The following is a 24,264-nucleotide window of genomic DNA, read 5'->3' as shown; positions in this document are numbered from 1 at the left end:
GCCCGTTGTTATATATCTAATATAGACGATGCAAGGCATTAGTGAGGTTATAAAGCTTTTGCCTGTTAAAGAAAGGAGACGGATCCAATGCAGCACAGACATTCGCGTGCCACACTGTCACGACCCAGACGCACACCAGTGCGCAATCATCTGGGAGCCGCGCTGAGCGCACCTCCAAGCGCGTCTCGCTGCTGGCGACGGCCGGGTATGGGCCCGACGCTCCAGCGCCATCCATTTTCAGGGCTAGTTGATTCGGCAGGTGGGTTGTTACACACTCCTTAGCGGGTTCCGACTTCCATGGCCACTGTCCTGCTGTCTATATCAACCAGGGTGAGCCCCACCCCTTTCGTGAGCGCACTGCGCGCGGAGTGACCCCTGTTACGCGCCCCCGGCAACAGGGGTGGCGGGCAGGTAAGCTGCGCGGGCAGAGGGCGCGGAGTGACCCCTGTTACGAGCCCCGGGCCACGGGGGTGGCGGGCAGGTAAGCTGCTTACCTGCTGCGCGTGACGCCGGCCGCGGCGAAGGCGGACGAGGCGGGGTGTCGGTGCGGTGGGCGCGGTGGTGACCCTGGACGTGCGTCGGGCCCTTCTCGCGGATCGCCTCAGCTACGGCTACCGGTGGGGCCCTCTCGGGGGAAGGGGCCTCGGTCCCGGACCCCGGCGAGGCGTCCCTTCTCCGCTCCGTAAAAGTGTCCATCTCTTTTTTTTTTTTCCTTCTGTTGTGGCATATGCTGCAGGTGCCTGCTCGTTTTTCGTATGTGGGTAACAACATTTAACTATGTATATATATTTACCAATTGGTTTAACTGCCACCCGCCTGAATCTATTTAAAATCTAATTTTTTTTTATTTCAACCGCCCGACCCGACCCGCGGATAAAATCTAGTTTTTTTTAATTTCATCCGCCCGATCCGCGGATAATCCGCGGACTCCACGGTTGTGCCCGCAAACCGCGCATCTCTAATATATATATATATATATATATATATATATATATATATATATATACATTAACAATATATTTTTTTACATAAGTGTGCAAAAAAAATATTTAAATTTTACTTTAAAAACTGGCAGCTCAGTCACCAGAATTTTACAGTAAACGCAGTGGGTTTTTTACAGCATATAAAAAAATGGAATAAATGGAAAAACAATACCACTGTTTTTAGTGGTAAAATTCAAGCAACAGAGCTGTCAGTTGTTGTTGTTTTTTTTACCGTAAAATCTTGTTGTTTTAATGTTTTTTTGTTTTGTTTGTTTTTTAATGTTTTAGTGTCTTACTGTCATACTTGACAACCCTCCCGATTTTCCCGGGAGACTCCCGAATTTCAGTGCCTCTTCCCGAAAATCTCCCGGGGAAACCCTTCTCCCGAATTTCTCCCGATTTCCACCCGGACAACAATATTGGGGGCGTGCCTTAAAGGCACTGCCTTTCTCACCTGAAAAGGAGACTATTATATATGTCTCCGTTATCCATAGGTTTATCTATAACCCATAAAGTAGGCAGGCACGGAGCTATTTCTCAGCGTGTGTTTATTCCAGCCGGGCACGTTAATACACTGACACACGACATCCGGATTCCTATCATGCATTGTTTCAAAACTACGGCAAGTAGTAATGTCCAAAAACATAACAAAGACGAAGCAGAAAAACGAAGAAGAGACATGGCGACGACGAGTAAGAAGAAGAAGTACGCTTGCAAGTTCCAAAATTATTGGAAAAAAAAGAAGTCAATTCATCCAGGAGAGTTCGAAGGGGAAGGAGTATGATGCCTGCACATTTTGTAGATCAGACTTCTCCATTGAACACGGTGGCCGAACGGATATACTCATTCATGAACAGATTATTTATATATGTATATATACAGTGGGGCAAAAAAGTATTTAGTCAGCCACCGATTGTGTAAGTTCTCCAACATAAAATGATGACAGAGGTCTGTAATTTCCATCATAGGTACACTTCAACTGTGAGAGACAGAATGTGGAAAAAAATCCAGGAATTCACATTGTAGGAATTTTAAAGAATTTATTTGTAAATTATGGTGGAAAATAAGTATTTGGTCACTTCAAACAAGGAAGATCTCTGGCTCTCACAGACCTGTAACTTCTTCTTTAAGAAGCTCTCCTGTCCTCCACTTGTTACCTGTATTAATGGCACCTGTTTGAACTCGCTATCTGTATAAAAGACACCTGTCCACAGCCTCAAACAGTCAAACTCCAAACTCCACTATGGCCAAGACCAAAGAGCTGTCGAAGGACACCAGGAAAAGAATTGTAGACCTGCACCAGACTGTGAAGAGTGAATCTACAATAGGCAAGCAGCTTGGTGTGAAAAAATCAACTGTGGGAGCAATTATCAGAAAATGGAAGACATACAAGACCACTGATAATCTCCCTCGATCTGGGGCTCCACGCAAGATCTCATCCCGTGGGGTCAAAATGATCATGAGAACGGTGAGCAAAAATCCCAGAACCACACGGGAGGACCTGGTGAATGACCTGCAGAGAGCTGGGACCAAAGTAACAAAGGTTACCATCAGTAACACACTACGCCAACAGAGAATCAAATCCTGCAGTGCCAGACGTGTCCCCCTGCTTAAGCCAGTGCATGTCCAGGCCCGTCTGAAGTTTGCCAGAGAGCACATGGATGATACAGCAGAGGATTGGGAGAATGTCATGTGGTCAGATGAAACCAAAATAGAACTTTTTGGTATAAACTCAACTCGTCCTGTTTGGAGGAAGAAGAATACTGAGTTGCATCCCAAGAACACCATACCTACTGTGAAGCATGGGGGTGGAAACATCATGCTTTGGGGCTGTTTTTCTGCTAAGGGGACAGGCCGACTGATCCGTGTTAAGGAAAGAATGAATGGGGCCATGTATCGTGAGATTTTGAGCCAAAACCTCTTTCCATCAGTGAGAGCTTTGAAGATGAAACGTGGCTGGGTCTTCCAGCATGACAATGATCCCAAACACACCGCCTGGGCAACGAAGGAGTGGCTCCGTAAGAAGCATTTGAAAGTCCTGGAGTGGCCTAGCCAGTCTCCATACCTCAACCCCATACAAAATCAGTGGAGGGAGTTGAAAGTCCGTGTTGCTCGGCGACAGCCCCAAAACATCACTGCTCTCGAGAAGAGGAATGGACCAAAATACCAGCTACTGTGTGTGCAAACCTGGTAAAGACCTATAGTAATCGTTTGACCTCTGTAATATAACCTTTGTTGGCAATAAAGTATTGAGTTGAATTTTTGTTATTGACCAAATACTTATTTTCCACCATAATTTACAAATAAATTCTTTAAAAATCCTACAATGTGAATTCCTGGATTTTTTCTTCACATTCTGTCTCTCACAGTTGAAGTGTACCTATGATGAAAATTACAGACCTCTGTCATCATTTTAAGTGGGAGAACTTGCACAATTGGTGGCTGACTAAATACTTTTTTGCCCCACTGTATATATATATATATAAGAAATACTTGAAAATATATAAAGCATCTTTCTGACTTTAACCCTTTCATGCATCGTGACCACTACAGTTATTCAAATGCTGTTTTCTCCTGCATGAGTCTTCATGCCAAATCATAGTCGCTGCAGTGGACGTTTCGGTGTCTTGGCGTACGCCACCGTCCATTCGTATGCTGTTGTACAGTGCATCCGGAAAGTATTCACAGCGCTTCACTTTTTCCACATTTTGTTATGTTACAGCCTTATTCCAAAATGAGCTTCAAGCACACCAGTGAAGTGAAAACCATTTCAGGTGACTAACCGCTTGAAGCTCATGGAGAGAATGCCAAGAGTGTGCAAAGCAGTAATCAGAGCAAAGGGTGGCTATTTTGAAGAAACTAGAATATAAAACACGTTTTCAGTTAATTTACCTTTTTTTGTTAAGTACATAACTCCTTATGTGTTCATTCATAGTTTTTATGTGACAATCTACAATGTAAATAGTCATGGAAATAAAAAAAAGATATAATAGATATAATTTTTTTAAAACATGATTAAAATCCACAGTTAAATTACGAGTTAAGTGTTAAGATTTGAGTGTGCCCCAGGCCCCTTCGGAGTGGAGGTTAAAAAGGTTAAGAAAACCTCTTTCAGAGCATTAGCATTTGTTAAAACGTGTCCACATCGTTGAATATCAGTAAAATATTTTATATCATTCACACAATCTCATCCAAAAGTACGTGCAATTGCATGAACCTTCTGATTTGACACTTTGGCATAATCTTAACACGAGTATCCAACATTGCAACAACAATTATTCGTTGGGCAAAAAAGGAAAATTAGCGTAAGTCCCCTTTAGAATAAATCTAATTTGTTTGTCTTTGGAGACTTTTTTGTGCAAAAAATATACACTTGCCAATTAAATTAAAGTCAAAATAGTTGTTGTGATAAATTGTACAAATGTTGGTTGTCAGAATAATTGTATCTAAGTTATCATTGAGTTCAGCTCACCCTGCGAGAGGACAAAAGCTGTCTTTGATCCGACAAAGCAGATGGCTTGTGAAACTCCACTGTGTACGATGGGAAGCGACATGAAGGCGTCGGTTTCTTTGATGTATTGTAATCCACAGGAAGATTTTGTCTTTACCCGAGATCTACAAAGCGGAGAGGAGGCAGGGCCTGACCTCCCTCCAGACACCTTTTCTTTGAACTGTTTTACGACCTTTTCTTTCAACTGTTTTGTAAACCAAAGACAATGGCTGTTTACGACCCCCCTCCCTTAGAAACAGCTGTTGCCATGTAATTAGGGAAAGAAGCGTACAATCTTTCGTCAGAGCGTGGTGGAGACTGTGCAAGAGTACAGCCCAGACGTTTCTCCTCAATTGAGCCAAATTTATTTCTGTCTCTGTTTAATTCCTTGCTTCTTGTCTTGTTTAATAGATGTCATCAGTGTTTGAACCTGACATTGGTCCTTAATGTTTTGAATTTACCTTGCGTGCAAAGTCTCCTTTGCCTTTGCTGTAGGCTTTGTTCTCGAGGAAGTCATAGACATAGGGAATAAGGGTTGGGCAAGCCTTAATGATGTCTGGGTCCAGCAGCCACTACAGAGAACAAACTCAATGATTACTTAGATACAATTATTATGACAACCATAATAAGTTGTCATAATAATTGTATCTAAGTTATCATTGAGTTCAGCTCGCCCTGCGAGCGGACAAAAGCTGTCTTTGATCCAACCAAAGGCAGGCGGCTTGTAAAACTCCACTGTGTACGATGGGAAGCGACATGAAGGCGTCGGTTTCTTTGATGTATTGTAATCCACAGGACGATTTTGTCTTTACCCGAGATCTACAAACCGGAGAGGACGCAGGGCCTGACCTCCCTCCAGACACCTTTTCTTTGAACTGTTTTACGACCTTTTCTTTCAACTGTTTTGTAAACCAAAGACAATGGCTGTTTACGACCCCCCTCCCTTAGAAACAGCTGTTGCCATGTAATTAGGGAAAGAAGCGTACAATCTTTCGTCAGAGCGTGGTGGAGACTGTGCAAGAGTACAGCCCAGATGTTTCTCCTCAATTGAGCAAAATTTAACTCTGTCTCTGTTTAATTCCTTGCTTCTTGTCTTGTTTAATAGATGTCATCAGTGTTTGAACCTGACATTGGTCCTTAATGTTTTGAATTTACCTTGCGTGCAAAGTCTCCTTTGCCTTTGCTGTAGGCTTTGTTCTCGAGGAAGTCATAGACATAGGGAATAAGGGTTGGGCAAGCCTTAATGATGTCTGGGTCCAGCAGCCACTACAGAGAACAAACTCAATGATAACTTAGATACAATTATTATGACAACCATAATAAGTTGTCATAATAATTGTATCTAAGTTATCATTGAGTTCAGCTCGCCCTGCGAGAGGACAAAAGCTGTCTTTGATCCTACCAAAGCAGACGGCTTGTAAAGCTCCACTGTGTACGATGGGAAGCGACATGAAGGCGTCGGTTTCTTTGATGTATTGTAATCCACAGGAAGATTTTGTCTTTACCCGAGATCTACAAAGCGGAGAGGACGCAGGGCCTGACTTCCCTCCAGACACCTTTTCTTTGAACTGTTTTACGACCTTTTCTTTCAACTGTTTTGTAACCAAAGACAATGGCTGTTTACGACCTCCCTCCCTTAGAAACAGCCGTTGCCATGTAATTAGGGAAAGAAGCGTACAATCTTTCGTCAGAGCGTGGTGGAGACTGTGCAAGAGTACAGCCCAGACGTTTCTCCTCAATTGAGCAAAATTTAATTCTGTCTCTGTTCAATTCCTTGCTTCTTGTCTTGTTTAATAGATGTCATCAGTGTTTGAACCTGACATTGGTCCTTAATGTTTTGAATTTACCTTGCGTGCAAAGTCTCCTTTGCCTTTGCTGTAGGCTTTGTTCTCGAGGAAGTCATAGACATAGGGAATAAGGGTTGGGCAAGCCTTAATGATGTCTGGGTCCAGCAGCCACTACAGAGAACAAACTCAATGATAACTTAGATACAATTATTATGACAACCATAATAAGTTGTCATAATAATTGTATCTAAGTTATCATTGAGTTCAGCTCGCCCTGCGAGCGGACAAAAGCTGTCTTTGATCCTACCAAAGCAGGCGGCTTGTAAAACTCCACTGTGTACGATGGGAAGCGACATGAAGGCGTCGGTTTCTTTGATGTATTGTAATCCACAGGAAGATTTTGTCTTTACCCGAGATCTACAAATCGGAGAGGACGCAGGGCCTGACCTCCCTCCAGACACCTTTTCTTTGAACTGTTTTACGACCTTTTCTTTCAACTGTTTTGTAAACCAAAGACAATGGCTGTTTACGACCCCCCTCCCTTAGAAACAGCTGTTGCCATGTAATTAGGGAAAGAAGCGTACAATCTTTCGTCAGAGCGTGGTGGAGACTGCGCAAGAGTACAGCCCAGACGTTTCTCCTCAATTGAGCCAAATTTAATTCTGTCTCTATTTAATTCCTTGCTTCTTGTCTTGTTTAATAGATGTCATCAGTGTTTGAACCTGACATTGGTCCTTAATGTTTTGAATTTACCTTGCGTGCAAAGTCTCCTTTGCCTTTGCTGTAGGCTTTGTTCTCGAGGAAGTCATAGACATAGGGAATAAGGGTTGGGCAAGCCTTAATGATGTCTGGGTCCAGCAGCCACTACAGAGAACAAACTCAATGATAACTTAGATACAATTATTATGACAACCATAATAAGTTGTCATAATAATTGTATCTAAGTTATCATTGAGTTCAGCTCGCCCTGCGAGCGGACAAAAGCTGTCTTTGATCCTACCAAAGCAGACGGCTTGTAAAACTCCACTGTGTACGATGGGAAGCGACATGAAGGCGTCAGTTTCTTTGATGTATTGTAATCCACAGGAAGATTTTGTCTTTACCCGAGATCTACAAATCGGAGAGGACGCAGGGCCTGACCTCCCTCCAGACACCTTTTCTTTGAACTGTTTTACGACCTTTTCTTTCAACTGTTTTGTAAACCAAAGACAATGGCTGTTTACGACCCCCCTCCCTTAGAAACAGCTGTTGCCATGTAATTAGGGAAAGAAGCGTACAATCTTTCGTCAGAGCGTGGTGGAGACTGTGCAAGAGTACAGCCCAGATGTTTCTCCTCAATTGAGCAAAATTTAACTGTGTCTCTGTTTAATTCCTTGCTTCTTGTCTTGTTTAGTAGATGTCATCAGTGTTTGAACCTGACATTGGTCCTTAATGTTTTGAATGTACCTTGCGTGCAAAGTCTCCTTTGCCTTTGCTGTAGGCTTTGTTCTCGAGGAAGTCATAGACATAGGGAATAAGGGTTGGGCAAGCCTTAATGATGTCTGGGTCCAGCAGCCACTACAGAGAACAAACTCAATGATAACTTAGATACAATTATTATGACAACCATAATAAGTTGTCATAATAATTGTATCTAAGTTATCATTGAGTTCAGCTCGCCCTGCGAGCGGACAAAAGCTGTCTTTGATCCTACCAAAGCAGACGGCTTGTAAAACTCCACTGTGTACGATGGGAAGCGACATGAAGGCGTCGGTTTCTTTGATGTATTGTAATCCACAGGAAGATTTTGTCTCTACCCGAGATCTACAAAGCGGAGAGGAGGCAGGGCCTGACCTCCCTCCAGACACCTTTTCTTTGAACTGTTTTACGACCTTTTCTTTCAACTGTTTTGTAAACCAAAGACAATGGCTGTTTACGACCCCCCTCCCTTAGAAACAGCTGTTGCCATGTAATTAGGGAAAGAAGCGTACAATCTTTCGTCAGAGCGTGGTGGAGACTGCGCAAGAGTACAGCCCAGACGTTTCTCCTCAATTGAGCCAAATTTAATTCTGTCTCTGTTTAATTCCTTGCTTCTTGTCTTGTTTAATAGATGTCATCAGTGTTTGAACCTGACATTGGTCCTTAATGTTTTGAATTTACCTTGCGTGCAAAGTCTCCTTTGCCTTTGCTGTAGGCTTTGTTCTCGAGGAAGTCATAGACATAGGGAATAAGGGTTGGGCAAGCCTTAATGATGTCTGGGTCCAGCAGCCACTACAGAGAACAAACACATTGTTATTACCCTTTAAAAAAACAACACATATTGATATAACATAATGTCACTGATTACTTGTAGATAAGCATTGAGGTCTTTGGTCCTCTTCTCCAGGAAGTCTCTGTCCATGTTGTTGAACGTTTTTTTACCCGGGAGCTTAAGAATGGACGTCAAGTTCTCAAACTGAAAGCAGAACGAAATAAGACGGCGCTCGCGAGACACGTGCACGTCACGCGGCAAACGGTCAAACCTGCTCTGTGATCCTCATGTGGAAGTCGTGGAAGTCAGAGTAGCGCCGGTACGTCTTCCAGCAATCCTCACTGCCGTCCGGGTTACGTCTGAATACAGTGATGGCGTACAGGGCGTACGTCTTCCCGTGCTCGTTGCAGACGCCTGCAGCAGCCCCGAAGCCGGGAATACAAGCATCAACTACCCCGATACGTCCGAGAGGGGCGGGGGTGGGCAACAAAAGGGGGACGCAGTAAGACAGAAAAGGAGTGTGCGGGTGGGAAAGAAAGAGGTGAAGACAGCAGGTCAAAACGTGGGGAAAGGAAAAAAGAAAGGAAAGTAAGGGTGATGGAATGACACAAAAAAGAAGACATGTAGAAGAATGGAGCTTGGAAGTGAAAAATATGGAGGAGCAAAAAGGGGCTAAGAGCAACGGAATACAATAAACTCAATGTGTACCGTATTTTTCGGACTATGAGGGGCACTTAAAATCCTTTCATTTTGTCAAAAATCGACAGTGCGTCTAATTTATGGCATAGTTCTGGTTGTGCTTACCGACCTAAAAGCTATTTTATTTGGTGCATGGTTTAATGATAAGTGTGACCAGTAGATGGCAGTCATACATAAGAGATACGTGTAAACTGCAGTAAATAACACCAAAACTTTAAATGTCCCATTGAGAATATAGAACATTACACATGGCGCTCAAAAATCTGTCTAAATGTTTTTGTACGACTTCGGTAAGCTACGAAGCCGCACCGCTTGATGGATTGTCGGCACATTAAACATACAAGTATTATTATGGTGTGTGTATAAGGACCGCAAAATGGCACCTATTAGCAGACATTAGAGATGCGCGGATAGGCAATTATTTCATCCGCAACCGCATCACAAAAGTCGTCACCCATCCGCCATCCACCCGAACTAACATTTAATCAAAACCGCACCCGCCCGTTGTTATATATCTAATATAGACGATGCAAGGCATTAGTGAGGTTATAAAGCTTTTGCCTGTTAAAGAAAGGAGACTGATCCAATGCAGCAGAGACATTCAATGCGTGCCACGCCGTCACGGCCCAGACGCACACCAGTGCGCAATCATCTGGGAGCCGCGCTGAGCGCACCTCCAAGCGCGCTCGCGCCACTCAAACTGCTGCAGGCAGCTGCGTTCTATCTTGTTTTAACATCCTGTGGCACTCTTCTGGGATCACGGCGGACGAAACTGCTCATGCTCAGGGTGTTTGTGGAGGTTCGGGGTTTTGCACAAATGTGATGCACCATGTTAGATGTCCCGGTTTTGTGACTGTCGTAGACATAAACAGCGTCGCAGCTCCTGCAAATCACGTAGCCAGCATTACTATCATCCTGATTTACAACCTCATAAAAACGAGTCCACGCTGAACTTTTCTGGCCTTTTTTTCCCCCTGGTCTTTAGTACCGTATTTTCCGCACTATTAGCCGCACCTAAAAACCACAAATTTACTCAAAAGCTGACAGTGCGGCTTATAACCCGGTGCGCTTTATATATGGATTAATATTAAGATTCATTTTCATAAAGTTTCGGTCTCGCAACTACGGTAAACAGCCGCCATCTTTTTTCCCCGTAGAAGAGGAAGTGCTTCTTCTTCTACGCAAGCAACCGCCAAGGTAAGCACCCGCCCCCATAGAACAGGAAGCGCTTCTTCTTCTACTGTAAGCAACCACCCGCCCACGTAGAAGAAGAAGAAGCGCGCGGATATTACGTTACATTTCCTTTGTGTGTTTACATCTGTAAAGACCACAAAATGGCTCCTACTAATCGACAGGTTTCTGGTTCATGAAAAGACGCAATCTCTCCATCCGCACACGGACTACTATTTCACAGCAACTGCCTAAAGACTTTCAAGAAAAGCTGGCTACTTTCCGTGCATATTGTAAAAACAAGATAGCTGAAAAAAAGATCCGGCCAGAGAACATTATCAACATGGACGAGGTTCCACTGACTTTTGATATTCCTGTGAACCGCACTGTGGATACAACGGGAGCACGTACGGTGAATATTCGCACCACAGGGAATGAGAAGTCATCCTTCACTGTGGTTCTAGCTTGCCATGCTAATGGCCAGAAACTTCCACCCATGGTGATATTCAAAAGGAAGACCTTGCCAAAAGAGACCTTTCCAGCCGGCGTCATCATAAAAGCTAACTCGAAGGGATGGATGGATGAAGAAAAGATGAGCGAGTGGTTAAGGTAAGTTTACGCGAAGAGGCCGGGTGGCTTTTTTCACGCAGCTCCGTCCATGTTGATATACGACTCCATGCGCGCCCACATCACGCTGGTTTTTAATATATTATTAAAGTTTGACTGACCTATCTGACTGTTTTTTTGACATTCCTTTTAGTGCAGTTAGATGCGGCTTATAACACGGGGCGGCTTATAGGTGGACAAAGTTTTGAAATATGCCGTTCATTGAAGGCGCGGCTTATAACCCAGGGCGCCTTATGGTGCGGAAAATACGGTAACCTCACTAATGCCTTGCATCGTCTATATTAGATATATAACAACGGGCGGGTGCGGTTTTGATTAAATGTTAGTTCGGGTGGATGGCGGATGGTTGACGACTTTTGTGATGCGGTTGCGGATGAAATAATTGCCCTATCCGCGCATCTCTAGCGCCTATGGTCCGAAAAAAACGGTAATCTGAGTGTGTGTGTGTGTGTGTGTGTGTGTGTGTACCTGTGTCTGAGATGAAAGCGTGGAGGTGCATAAATTCATCATGGCAGGAGTTGGTCAAGTCATCCAAAGACTGAAAAGACAACCAGTCCATAAACACTTGGATGTTTCCCCCTGTAACAGGAAGTGAGCGCTCACCAAGTTAATGCTTCCTGTCGGGGAGCCGTTGAAAGATTCTCCATCGCCGTCGTCCGAGCCGCGGTAGCTGGGCTCTTTGAGCATGTCCAACTCGGCCAGCATGCGCACGTAGAGCGGGCTCTGCTTGAAGGACGGGTAGTAGCGCTCGTCGCGCAGCATCATGTCGTACACCTGGGGCAAAACAAGAGTGTTCGATGGGGAGGGATTTGCTTCATATTCAATAAAACAACGCGCTTCTTTCCGCACCTTTCTCTGGATGTCATCAAATATTTCTGGCGTGGGATCGTCTTTCTGCAGCTTCTCTCCCAAACGTGTTACTGACTCCTCATCCACTTGGACCCTGGGAGACGCCTGTGAGTTCCAAGGAAGTAAATCATGTATATTTTTAATACAAACCCTGTGTACATGGAAAGACAAGTTCTGACATGTATTTATGGCCATATTTTCCCATGTTTTCAAGTGAAAAAAGGGAGCATTCTTCTCCTTGACCTAGATCAGAGGTGGGTAGTAACGCGCTACATTTACTCCGTTACATCTACTTGAGTAACTTTTGGGATAAATTGTACTTCTAAGAGTAGTTTTAATGCAACATACTTTTACTTTTACTTGAGTATATTTATAGAGAAGAAACGCTACTTTTACTCCGCTACTTTTATCTACATTCAGCTCGCTACTCGCTACTAATTTTTATCGATCTGTTAATGCACGCTTTGTTTGTTTTGGTCTGTCAGACAGACCTTCATAGTGCCTGCCTTACTGATGACGTTTCACTTCGTTCCACCAATCAGATGCAGTCACTGGTGACGTTGGACCAATCAAACAGAGCCAGGTGGTCACATGACCTGACTTAAACGAGTTGAAAAACTTATTGGGGTGTTACCATTTAGTGGTCAATTGTACGGAATATGTACTGTACTGTGCAATCTACTAATAAAAGTCTCAATCAATCAATCAAAAGTGTGAAGGAAAAAAGATACTTTTTTATTTCAACCGTACATCCCGTCAAAAGCCTAAAGACTGACCGCACATGAGGACGTTCCTGTCTTCACAATAAAAGTGCCGCTCCATTGCGCCTGCGCTTTCAAAACAAGAGTCTCCGAAAGCCAGCGCAAACAAGCTAGCAAGCTACGGAGTTTGACGCCAATGTATTTCTTGTAAAGTGTATAAAAACGAATATGGAAGCTGGACAAATAAGATGCCAAAAACCAACCACTTTCATGTGGTATTAGACAGAAAGGAGGAACTTTTTTCTCATCCATTTGAAAACGTGGATCTTATCATCACTACTGTCTGATTACAATCAATGCAAGTCATCAGAATCAGGTAATACACCAACTTATATTCTTGTCTTCATGAAAGAAAGGAATCTATATGTGTTAAACATGCATGTATATTCATTATAACACCTTTAACATGTAAACAAAAACGGCAAAATACATAAATATAAATTATATACTGTATATATGTGTGTGTGTGTGTATATATATATATATATATATATATATATATATATATGTATATGTATATATATATATAAATGTGTGTATATGTGTATATATATATATATATTTATATATATATATATGATATGTGTGTGTATGTTACTCATCAGTTACTCAGTACTTGAGTAGTTTTTTCACAACATACTTTTTACTTTTACTCAAGTAAATATTTGGGTGACTACTCCTTACTTTTACTTGAGTAATAAATCTCCAAAGTAACAGTACTCTTACTTGAGTACAATTTCTGGCTACTCTACCCACCTCTGGATAGGCTTTTGAATATTCTTCACGGAATGACTGCAGTTTTCTTTTCGGTTTAAGACTCGTATGCGATTTTTCTCCGGCTGATTCCATGATCGTTCGCTCGTTTGGAAACAATGGCAACTGGTGCCTCGTGCTTGGCAGCGGTGCTATAAATAGCCTCGCGCATGGCATTCGGAATGGCTCGATAGGAAGTTACGGGAAGCAGTGTCGATTGTCATTGTTGTTACGCGATTTCGTGAATAAAACTTAAAAAAAATTATTTTTTTTTAATTAATGAAAAACCGTATTTTTTATCACTGCAACCGTAACCCGGAATAGGTTGATGAAAACCGTACTAATTACGGGAAAACCGGAGTAGTTGGCAGGTATGTAGAACATTACACACGGCGCTCAAAAATCTATAAAAATGTTTTAGTGCGACTTTGGTAAGCTATGAAGTATGAAAATAGACCTGACTAGACCCACTCATCGGCAGTGCGCCTTATAATCCTTTGCGCCCTATAGTCAGGAAAATACGGGTACTAGAGATGCGCGGATAGGCAATTATTTCATCCGCAACCGCATCAGAAAGTCGTCAACCATCCGCCATCCACCCGATCTAACATTTAATCAGAACCGCACACGTCCGTTGTTATATATCTAATATAGACGATGCAAGGCATTAGTGAGGTTATAAAGCTTTTGCCTGTTAAAGAAAGGAGACTGATCCAATGCAGCACAGACATTCAATGCGTGCCACGCTGTCACGGCCCAGACGCACACCAGTGCGCAATCATATGGGAGTCGCGCTGAGCGCACCTCCAAGCGCGTGGAGGTGCGATGTCCCTCGCACCTGCGGCGGCTCCACCCGGGCTCGCGCCCGAGGCTTCAGCGCGCACCGCGGCGGCCATCCTACTCGTCGCGGCCTAGCCCTCGCGGCTCTCGCTGCCGGCGACGGCCGGGTATGGGCCCGACGCTCCAGCGCCATCCATTTTCAGGGCTAGTTGATTCGGCAGGTGGGTTGTTACACACTCCTTAGCGGGTTCCGACTTCCATGGCCACCGTCCTGCTGTCTATATCAACCAGGGTGAGCCCCACCCCTTTCGTGAGCGCACTGCGCGCGGAGTGACCCCTGTTACGCGCCCCCGGCAACAGGGGTGGCGGGCAGGTAAGCTGCGCGCGCGGAGCGTGCGGAGTGACCCCTGTTACGAGCCCCCGGCCACGGGGGTGGCGGGCAGGTAAGCTGCGGCCGCGGCGAAGGCGGACGAGGCGGGGTGTCGGTGCGGTGGTGACCCTGGACGTGCGTCGGGCCCTTCTCGCGGATCGCCTCAGCTACGGCTCCCGGTGGGGCCCTCTCGGGGGAAGGGGCCTCGGTCCCGGACCCCGGCGAGGCGTCCCTTCTCCGCTCCGTAAAAGTGTCCATCTCTTTTTTTTTTCTTCTTCTGTTGTGGCATATGCAGCAGGTGCCTGCTCGTTTTTCGTATGTGGGTAACAACATTTAACTATGTATATATATTTACCAATTGGTTTAGCTGCCACCCGCCTGAATCTATTTAAAATCAAATTTTTTTTAATTTCAACAGCCCGACCCGACCCGACCCGCGGATAAAATCTACGGTAATTTTTTTTAATTTCAACCGCCTGATCCGCGGACTCCGCGGTTGTGTCCGCAAACCGCGCATCTCTAACGGGTACCTACATTGGTAAAGTTAATGAAACAAGGCGTTCTTGTGTGTCTGTGACTCAAAATGGTGTTAAAAGTGATTCATGTGCATTGTCAAAATGTTTTCACAGTAAAACATTGACAGCAAATTTGTGAGAATCACATGCTGATGCAATGTTATTTAAAAAGCCTCAAAACAATGCACTTAAAAAAAAAATAATAATAATAATAATAAAACAAAAAGCTGCTGCAAATTTTAAGCCTGCAAAATTCTGTAAGGACTGATTTTGGATTCTTGACCGGAAAAGTTAGACAACTGGTTTGTAAGTGTTAAGTGATGGAGTGTGGACCTTGTCAGAGAGGTATTGCTCATAGACGCCCAGTGCAGCTGCCTTCAAGAGCCCCTTGGTCGTGCTGGGTTGCTTCTTGCCGTCTTTTTGCCATCGCTGCATGGCCTCCAGCTGCTGCTGCGCCGTCACCCGGTAGCCCTCCACGGTGAGCCAGAAGAAGAGTTCTGCCTGGGCACCGGCCGCCTGCATGAAATCTGCCATAAAATTGCATTTATCAGGAATGCGGTGGCGTGACGTGCCGTCTTCGGAATGCGCCTCTCGGCGTTTACCCATGAAGAACTGCAGGGCGATGTTGTGGATGAGGATGTGATCCAGCGGGATGACACACAGCTTGCCGAAGTTGGCCGCCAGCTTCAAGGCGTCCACTTCCTACACACAGATGATGAAGAATTACCCAGCTGGCTCCACACATTAACCAATTAACATGTTGTTCAGCAAATACAGCACCAAATGTAGTACTTTTAAAGTTAAAAGTTAAAGTTAAAGTACCAATGATAGTCACACACACACGAGGTGTGGCGAAATTATTCTCTGCATTTGACCCATCACCCTTGATCACCCCCTGGGAGGTGAGGGGAGCAGTGGGCAGCAGCGGTGGCCGCGCCCGGGAATCATTTTTGGTGATTTAACCCCCAATTCCAACCCTTGATGCTGAGTGCCAAGCAGGGAAGAATGCTGGTATGAGCTTTTAAACATAACCCGTTAACTGCTGCCAATCAAATGGTGAATAAGATACTCTTTAGGGTTCATATGTTTGTAAATCTGACTGTGATGAAGTCAGTGCCTCACCAGCCATCAACCTCACCGCACGTCACTGGTATATACATAGATAGTTAGTCGTGGTTTCTGTGGCTTATCTGTTATACAGTGCTCAATACCGGGGTAGAGCGGAACATACGTTAGGTAAGGACAAAACACAGAGACTACTTCATCCCTACAAGCCTGTTTCGTAGTTTCCCTGCTCGTCAGGGGATTTTATAAAATAAACAATAATAGAATAAAATCCCCTGACGAGCAGGGAAACCTGCGAAACAGGCTTGTAGGGATGAAATAGCCTCTGTGTTTTTTCCTGATCTAACGTATAAATATATAGATAGAAATACCGGCCTCCAGACACATTTTTATCTCTAAATGTGACCTCCCCCCAAGTCAAAATATTTTGCCCAGGCCTGCTCTAGGAAATGTTGTAATTTTCCATGCCAAAAAGCAGGTATGCTACGAAGCATACGATTTTCAAAATGCTGATGACACCGTTTTGTATGTTCATGCAAAAACCAAATGTGAAGAGGCTGCAGTTCTCTCTGGCTCCAATACACTTGACAGCATCTGAACACTAAAAAAAACAGTCTGTATGTTTTTCTCTCGGCAGTCAGCGAATGGTGAACAACCATCTGTGCTAGTCAATGGTGAGGGATTACATGTGGTAGAACAATTTAAATATCTTGGTGTAGTCTTTGATTCCAACTTCAATTTAAGTTAAGAAAATTGAACATATAATTAAGTCTAATCTGTCCAATTTTAAACACATTAGACCTCCTCTAACTACAAAGGTATATATGCATGCCGTGTTATTCAGCCACATAAACTACTGCTATACAACTTGGTCCCATACCTCAGAGCAGTGACGTGCGGTGAGGTTGATGGCTGGTGAGGCACTGACTTCATCACAGTCAGATTTACAAACATATGAACCCTAAAGAGTATCTTATTCACCATTTGATTGGCAGCAGTTAACGGGTTATGTTTAAAAGCTCATACCAGCATTCTTCCCTGCTTGGCACTCAGCATCAAGGCTTGGAATTGGGGGTTAAATCAACAAAAAATGATTCCCGGGCGCGGCGCCGCTGCTGCCCACTGCTCCCCTCACCTCCCAGGGGGTGAACAAGGGGATGGGTCAAATGCAGACGACAAATTTCACCACACCTAGTGTGTGTGTGACAATCATTGCTACTTTAACTTAACTTTAACTTTACACATACAAACTGTAGCACACAAAAAAGCACATTTAATAAAAAAAAACGTTATTATTGTCTTACCTTTACTTATAAATGAAGTCCACAACTAAAGCCCTCACTTCAACTTTCCACGTGCAAGATTGAATCTATTTAAAAAAGTGTAACCGAGGGTTTATAAATGTGGCCTATACTGTATGAAACTACAAAATAACAAACACGGAGGCTCCAGTTTACACGAGGACCACTTTATTTACCTTCTTTCAAAAACCTCCGCTCCACTCATTGACATCACTTCCGCTCTTAGCGCCTTCAAAATAAGAGCTCAAGGCATATACTGTATAACAGCGCATAACAGGAACTTAACATCACAAAGAGAAAAGCCCATGAAAATAGGTTACAAAAGTTATTTAATAAGAAGCCAAAAAGTGCAAAAACAATGTTCGTGTTGGAGGAGTTGTGAATTAGATACACCTGCAGTGTGCAGGTGTACCTAATGTTGTGGCCCGGCAGTCATTCACAACTCCTCCAACACAAACATTATTGTTTTTGCACTTTTTGGCTTCTTATGAAATAATTTTTTTAAATAGATTCAATTTTGCACGTGGAAAGTTTAAGTGTGGGCTTTAGTTGATATAACAATTCTACGGCGGGGGTGCAGGAGGCGGGGTTACTGGAGCCTCAGCCAGTGCGTCTTTTGCAGCCGTTTTATGATCGCTCAGCACAAGAAATACGTTACACACATACAGTTGTTGACAAAATACACTGTACATTATATACCTCAGCTAACTAAACTATGGAAATGTATAATATAGTTCATATAGCAATACAGTCTCACTGCACAGCAGGCCAGCAGTTAGCCGAGTCCGGAATCCATGTTGAGGCACTGAGTGACGTGCCTCAACTGGCTGCTGTTCACCGCACCGTCTCTTCTCAGTATTTGAACGGCAAATGTGAAAATTCAACGATTTTGAATACAAAATAATCTAAAACTGGTGAAGTTAAATGGAAAATAACTCTATAGTATAATCACTGGATACATATAACAATTTAATAAATTTTTTTTCTTTTTACATTTTTTTTCTTTCCATGACTGCACGTCACTGCCTCAGAGAATATCCTGAAGCCACTAAAGTCTCTCTTCAAGAGAACACAAAAAAATTCTAGACAAAAAGCCTCTAAAGTAGCATTATTGTAACATTTTAAGTAGGTTTAATATTTTGGATTTAGATAATTATCAGATATTCATGGATGTTTGCCTCATCTTTAGAGTTCTAAATAAACTTGCTACCCCTCCCTTGATAGATTTTATTAATAAAAAAAATAGCAGTCAAATAAACACCAGAGCAGTGACCAGAGGGGACTGCAATGTACAAAGGCACAGGACTAAATTAGCCAGAGGCATACAGTCATGGAACAGGCGGCCAGCCCATGTCAGAAACTGTGACACCTATTTAACATTTAAAACCGCACTGAAACACTGCTTGAAAACTAATCAGACATGCATGCACAATTAGATTATTCACATGTTTTTTTTTGTTTGTTGTTTGTTTTATTTTTTTGTCCATGGTCTGTGCTTATGGTATGCTTGTAATGTGTAATGTTTTGTGATGTATGTTTTCTTTTGTATCATGACCTGTTGAATGTTTACTGTATTAACCTGCCTTAGGACAACGGATGGAAATGAGCTGTTGTGCTAACTCCGGCATATTTACATTGTTGCTCTAGTGCAGGGGTCGGCAACCTTTACCAGTCAAAGAGCCATTTTGACCAGTTTCACAAATTATAGAAAACAAAGGGAGCCGCAAAATTTTTTGAAATTTTAAATGAAGTAACACTGCATACAATGTTTTTTTTTTTTGCTTCTTGTTATGTATAAACCAGGGGTCTCAGACACGCTGCCCACACCTTTATATGGAATTTTTAAGCTGGTGTGGCACGCGGGTTTCAAATGAATAGCGCTTGTCAGCGTTATGCGTGCCGTGAGGAAAGAATATGAGCCTATACAGAGCATCTATGAGCAGGCAGTTAGGAAAAAAGCTAAGAAAATTATTTCCAACTCACAACACCCACTCTTTCCTGAATATGGAACCCTGCCATCAGGGAGAAGACTCCGGGTCCCACTATGCAAATCTAACCGCCTTAAATTATCATTTGTTCCAGCCTCCATTAAGCTGACCAACAATGTGCAATAGAATTTTAATACATAGGTTAGCACTTTTTTAGCACATAGCACTTTAGCACATAGCACTTTAGAACTAAGCACTTTAGCACACAGCACTTTATCCATGAGCTCTAGTGCAATGCACATTGGTACTTTATCTTTATCTCCATACTGTAGATTTTATGCCTACATCAAAGTGCCACCTATGTCTATCAAGCTCCATGTTCTGATGTATAAATGTTAGTTGTATGGTTGTGGTTGTGTCTGTGCTTGTGTTTTTGTTCTGTTGTTTTTGGGTATGTTAAGAAAGCAATGATGCACTGTGCCCAAGACAAATTTCCCCGCGGGGACAATAAAGTTGAACCTTGAACCTTGACCTTGACCTTGATGGTACAGCATATAGCGCCTACTACAACCAGCGTGCCTGCTCAGCCACACGTTGTATGGGGCTCCTGCTTGCTCACGTAGATGACAGCAAGGCATACTTGCTCAACAACCACACAGGTTACACTGACGGTGGCGGTATAAAAAAGAACTTTAACACTCTTATTAATAATGCGCCACACTGTGAACCCACACCAAACTTGAATGACAAACACATTTCGGGAGAACATCTGCACCGTAACACAACATAAACACAACAGGACAAATACCCAGAATCCCATGCAGCCCTAACTCTTCCGGGATACATTATACACCCCCGCTACCAAACCCCGCCCACCTCAACAGACGCACAGAGAGGAGGGGGGGGGGATGTGTGAGGGAGTAGGCTTTGGGTGGGGGCGGGGTTTGGTGGTAGCAGGGGTGTATAATGTAGCCCGGAAGAGTCAGGGCTGCATGGGATTCTGGGTGTTTGTTCTGTTGTGTTTATGTTGTGTTAAGGTGCAGATGTTCTCCCGAAATGTGTTTGTCATTCTTGTTTGGTTTTGGTTCAAAGTGTGGCGCATTATTAGTAAGAGTGTTAAAGTAGTTTTATATGGTCACCGTCAGTGTAACCTGTGTGGCAGTTGACCAAGTATGCCTTGCTGTCGCGTACGTGTGCAAGCAGCAGATGTATATTGTATAACAAGTGTTGGTCTGGCACGCTGTTAATACAGATTGTAGAGGGCGCCAAATGATGTACCATCATGGCACGCCCTTATTATAGCTGTAAGGGTGAAAATAGGTGAATATTAATCCCGGGAGTTTTCTGCGAGAGGCACTGAAATCTGGAAGAGGGTTCAGCAAGTAAGCTGCTGAGCCGCATCAGAGTGATCAAAGAGCCGCATGCGGCTCCGGAGCCGCGGGTTGCCGACCCTTGCTCTAGGTTGATGAATATATTTTGGCCTAATTCAAATAAATAAATTAATTAAATCAAAATGTGCTAGCTTGATGCTAATTTACATTGGATTTGCCATAAACATGCTATTGATTAGCATTAGCGATTTTAAATAGAGATTTCAACACCTCCAAATTTAGCAATACAAACTAAAACTAGGACGCACATGAATAAATACAACAACTGCAGTACAAACACTTTTTAGGGCGGAAAAAAGGGACAAGATTCAGTTATTGGCAAAGACCTGGCTTGGCAACACACCGTAGTCAGTGGCCTAGTGGTTAGAGTGTCTGCCCTGACATGGGTAGGTTGTGAGTTCAAACCCCGGCCGAGTCATACCAAAGACTATAAAAATGGGACCTATTACCTCCCAGCTTGGCACTCAGCATCAAGGGTTGGAATTGGGGGTTAAATCACTAAACATGATTCCCGGGCTCGACCACCGCTGCTGCTCAATGCTCCCCTCACCTCCCAGGAGGGTGATCAAGGGTGATGGGTCAAATGCAGAGAATAATTTCGCCACACCTAGTGTGTGTGAGAATCATTGGTACTTTAACTTTAACCTATACACTACTGCAATCTAACATCTTGGAATTGCAACTTTGTTAAATGCTTTCTTTGTTAAATGCGAGAAACAAAGAAAAACGCAATAACTTCGAGTACCATGGCGGCCATCATATTACTTGCAAATGAGACATAGAACTGGACAACTGGACAGCACAGTTATCATCATGAGCTCACTGTTAAAGGTTAGATTGAAAAAAACATTTAACACATGAACACACACAGAAGTACCAAAAACTGGTACCGCTGAGTACTCTTATTGATTCCCAGGTACCGGGAATTGGTACCGTATCGATTCAAGTGTAATAACAATGCAGATTATTTCAACATACCAGCTTTGATAAACCAGTGAACATACTGCATGGGTCCTTACCTTGCCTGATCGTAGTCTTTGGATCCTGGTTTCACACACCTTCTTCACAAACAGAAGACTGTTTATCTGGTTCTTGATCACGTTGATGTCTAACAGTTAGAAAAAAGGGGAGCACAGTCGGGTGTTTAGAGCAGACCTGGTCAAAATACGGCCTAAGGCTGAAACGACGCGTCGACGTAGTCGACGTCATCGGTTACGTAAATACGTCGACGCCGTTTTTGTGCGTCGGCGCGTCGCATATTTACGTCACACTACTGTCATGGCGGAGCGCAAAGCAGACGATGCGAGCGAGGGGAAAAAAGCACGCCAAAAGTCGTCAAAAGTGTGGGAGTATTTCAATAAACGGCCTAATAATGTTGTTGTATGCACACTGTGTCGAGCGGAAATGGCCTATCATAGCAGCACAACGGCTATGAACGAACATTTGAAAAGAAAACCCCCGACAGCGTTCTTGCCATCACCATCAACAAGTCATTCGTCCGCGTGCGTATACGTTGTCATTATTACACAAAAACATGAATGTGTCATTTGTATCTGCGTTGTAAATTCATAAACTAAAGCACCGTTTGCTCTGAGAGGCGCGTTTGGCGTGCCTGTTCAGTGTTTACAAAGACGCGCTCCTCTTTAACGCTGTGGAGAGGCGACGCCGCAAGAGACAGGGGACGACGAGCGAGCGAGGAAGAGGAGCTGAAAAGCGAGGAAAGAAAGAGAAAAGAGTTGGAAGAGAAAAGACTTTGTGTAAAATTAAAAGATTGTAAACCTGGCAAAGCCGTCTGGCGTTCAGTCTGTCGGTCCTGAAAGAACCCCACGGCACAAGACGTGTCACAAACGCTAACGTTAATTAGTTGTGCAAATACCTTTTACAACATTAACAGTTACATATACTATGTACAAACCAACAATTAACTTTCACTTTAATCATACTATCATTGTTGTATTATTAAGCAAAATAAGCAATACTTTTACTTTTGTTGAAATGTTTACACTGTACACTTTTTTGTATTGGATGTTTAGCTTTATTTTTGCACATTTTAGCAAATAAGCAATACTTTTACTTTTGTTGAAATGTTTACACTTGTTACAGAATATTTCCGTTTTGCACTTTTTTGTATTGGATGTTTATCTTTATTTTTGCACATTTTAAAGCAAAATAAGCAATACTTTTACTTTTTAAATGCTTATACTTTCCAGAATATTAAGATTTGCACTGGATGTTTACTTTTATATTTGCACATTAAAAAGCAAATAAGCTACTTTTAATTTTGTTGAATGTTAAAAGTTTTAAATGTTTACATTGTTACAGAATATTTTGTCATGTTGTTGTCAATGTTGACTGAGTGGCCATACTTTTTTTTTGGTAAATAAAAGCCATGCCTTTTGAAAAACTGGCCTACATTTATTTTTTCCTCTTCATTTTAAATAAAAAAAATAATCGGTAAAAGGAAAAATAATCTATAGATTAATCGAAAAAAATAATCTATAGATTAACCGATTAATCGAAAAAAATAATCTATAGATTAATCGATAGAAAAATAATCGTTAGCTGCAGCCCTAATACGGCCACATGCGGCCCGTTAAACCTTTAACATCAAAACTGTCGCCGCCATTATGACGCGCAGTGCTGTTTTTAAATGACTGTAAGTCTGGGAACTATCGAAAGTATATAAATGGTCGAAATCTGCGCTTTTGGGTGTTATGCGAGTTATTACGGTAATCTACGTCACAGCAGCTCAGACAGGGAACAAAGCAGAGTGGGCGGGGTTTGTTTTCAGAGCAGCCAGCCCGAAACAAACGTGTCAGGAACAGATGCGGAAGCAGATTTTTATAACAAATTTCTGCATAAAAGTGATAATATATCATATTGTAGGTGTTTATTACCCTTTGCATTCATATTTTGCTGTTTTTTTTACATTTTGCTTGATTGTAAAAGATACACAACCATGGAGGAGCTGGTCTGAGAAGTAAAAGAGGAGCGACATTCATATGTTGTTAATATTCAGTGTTTTATTATTCATAGTTAATATTGAAAATCCCACTTTTTTTATTTTAATGTACATTTTGGGTAGGGATGTCCCGATACAGGTTTTTGCACTTCCGATCCGATACCGATATTGTTTTTGCACTTCCGATCTGATACCGATACTGACCGATTTTATGTTGATTTAATAAAAAATAAATAAAAAATATATTTTTTGGGGGGGGAATTTCTTGTGCGGCCCGGTGGTTGGGGACCACTGCTATACAGGAACACATTAACGGCCTACTTTGCATTGAAACTAGGGATGTCCCGATCCAGGTTTTTGCACTTCCGATCCGATACCGATATTGTTTTTGCACTTCCGATCCGATACCGATACTGACCGATACCGATACTGACCGATACTGGCCTATCCGAGCATGTATTAAAGTTTAAAGTTATTTAGCCTACTTAGTTGTCAGAATCATGTTGAAAAGGGTTTTAGTACTCTTGATAACAACTAGCCAGCTGAATTAGGGGAGTTTGAATAATACACAATGGTTGGTAACAAGAAACTGACCTGTTTATT

General features: G+C 42.9%; 1 protein-coding gene across 3 annotated transcripts in view; it reads right to left on the bottom strand.

Annotated features, from left to right (window-relative positions):
- The window catches only part of snx13 (sorting nexin 13), a 112,304-nt gene that overhangs the window by 17,285 nt on the left and 70,755 nt on the right, over positions 1 to 24,264 (bottom strand). For 2 of the 3 annotated variants that reach the window (XM_061983231.1, XM_061983230.2), the window contains exons 11-19: positions 21,719 to 21,807; positions 15,617 to 15,716; positions 15,348 to 15,541; positions 11,836 to 11,940; positions 11,590 to 11,760; positions 11,455 to 11,524; positions 8,762 to 8,904; positions 8,587 to 8,694; positions 8,363 to 8,510 (exon numbers count right to left, since the gene is read on the bottom strand). In XM_061983231.1, coding sequence (XP_061839215.1) covers positions 8,382 to 8,510; positions 8,587 to 8,694; positions 8,762 to 8,904; positions 11,455 to 11,524; positions 11,590 to 11,760; positions 11,836 to 11,940; positions 15,348 to 15,541; positions 15,617 to 15,716; positions 21,719 to 21,807 — 1,109 coding nt within the window. In that variant the 3' untranslated portion in view covers positions 8,363 to 8,381. Of the gene's footprint in view, positions 1 to 8,362; positions 8,511 to 8,586; positions 8,695 to 8,761; positions 8,905 to 11,454; positions 11,525 to 11,589; positions 11,761 to 11,835; positions 11,941 to 15,347; positions 15,542 to 15,616; positions 15,717 to 21,718; positions 21,808 to 24,264 lie in introns of those variants that run through there. The other variant, XM_061983232.2, reaches the window with a different exon arrangement.

The sequence above is a fragment of the Nerophis lumbriciformis genome, linkage group LG21 (genome assembly GCF_033978685.3).
Source record: "Nerophis lumbriciformis linkage group LG21, RoL_Nlum_v2.1, whole genome shotgun sequence".
In the NCBI taxonomy this organism is placed as follows: Eukaryota; Metazoa; Chordata; class Actinopteri; order Syngnathiformes; family Syngnathidae; genus Nerophis; species Nerophis lumbriciformis.
Note: the sequence above shows the minus strand (reverse complement) of the source record. Positions and strands in the feature narration are given on the sequence as shown.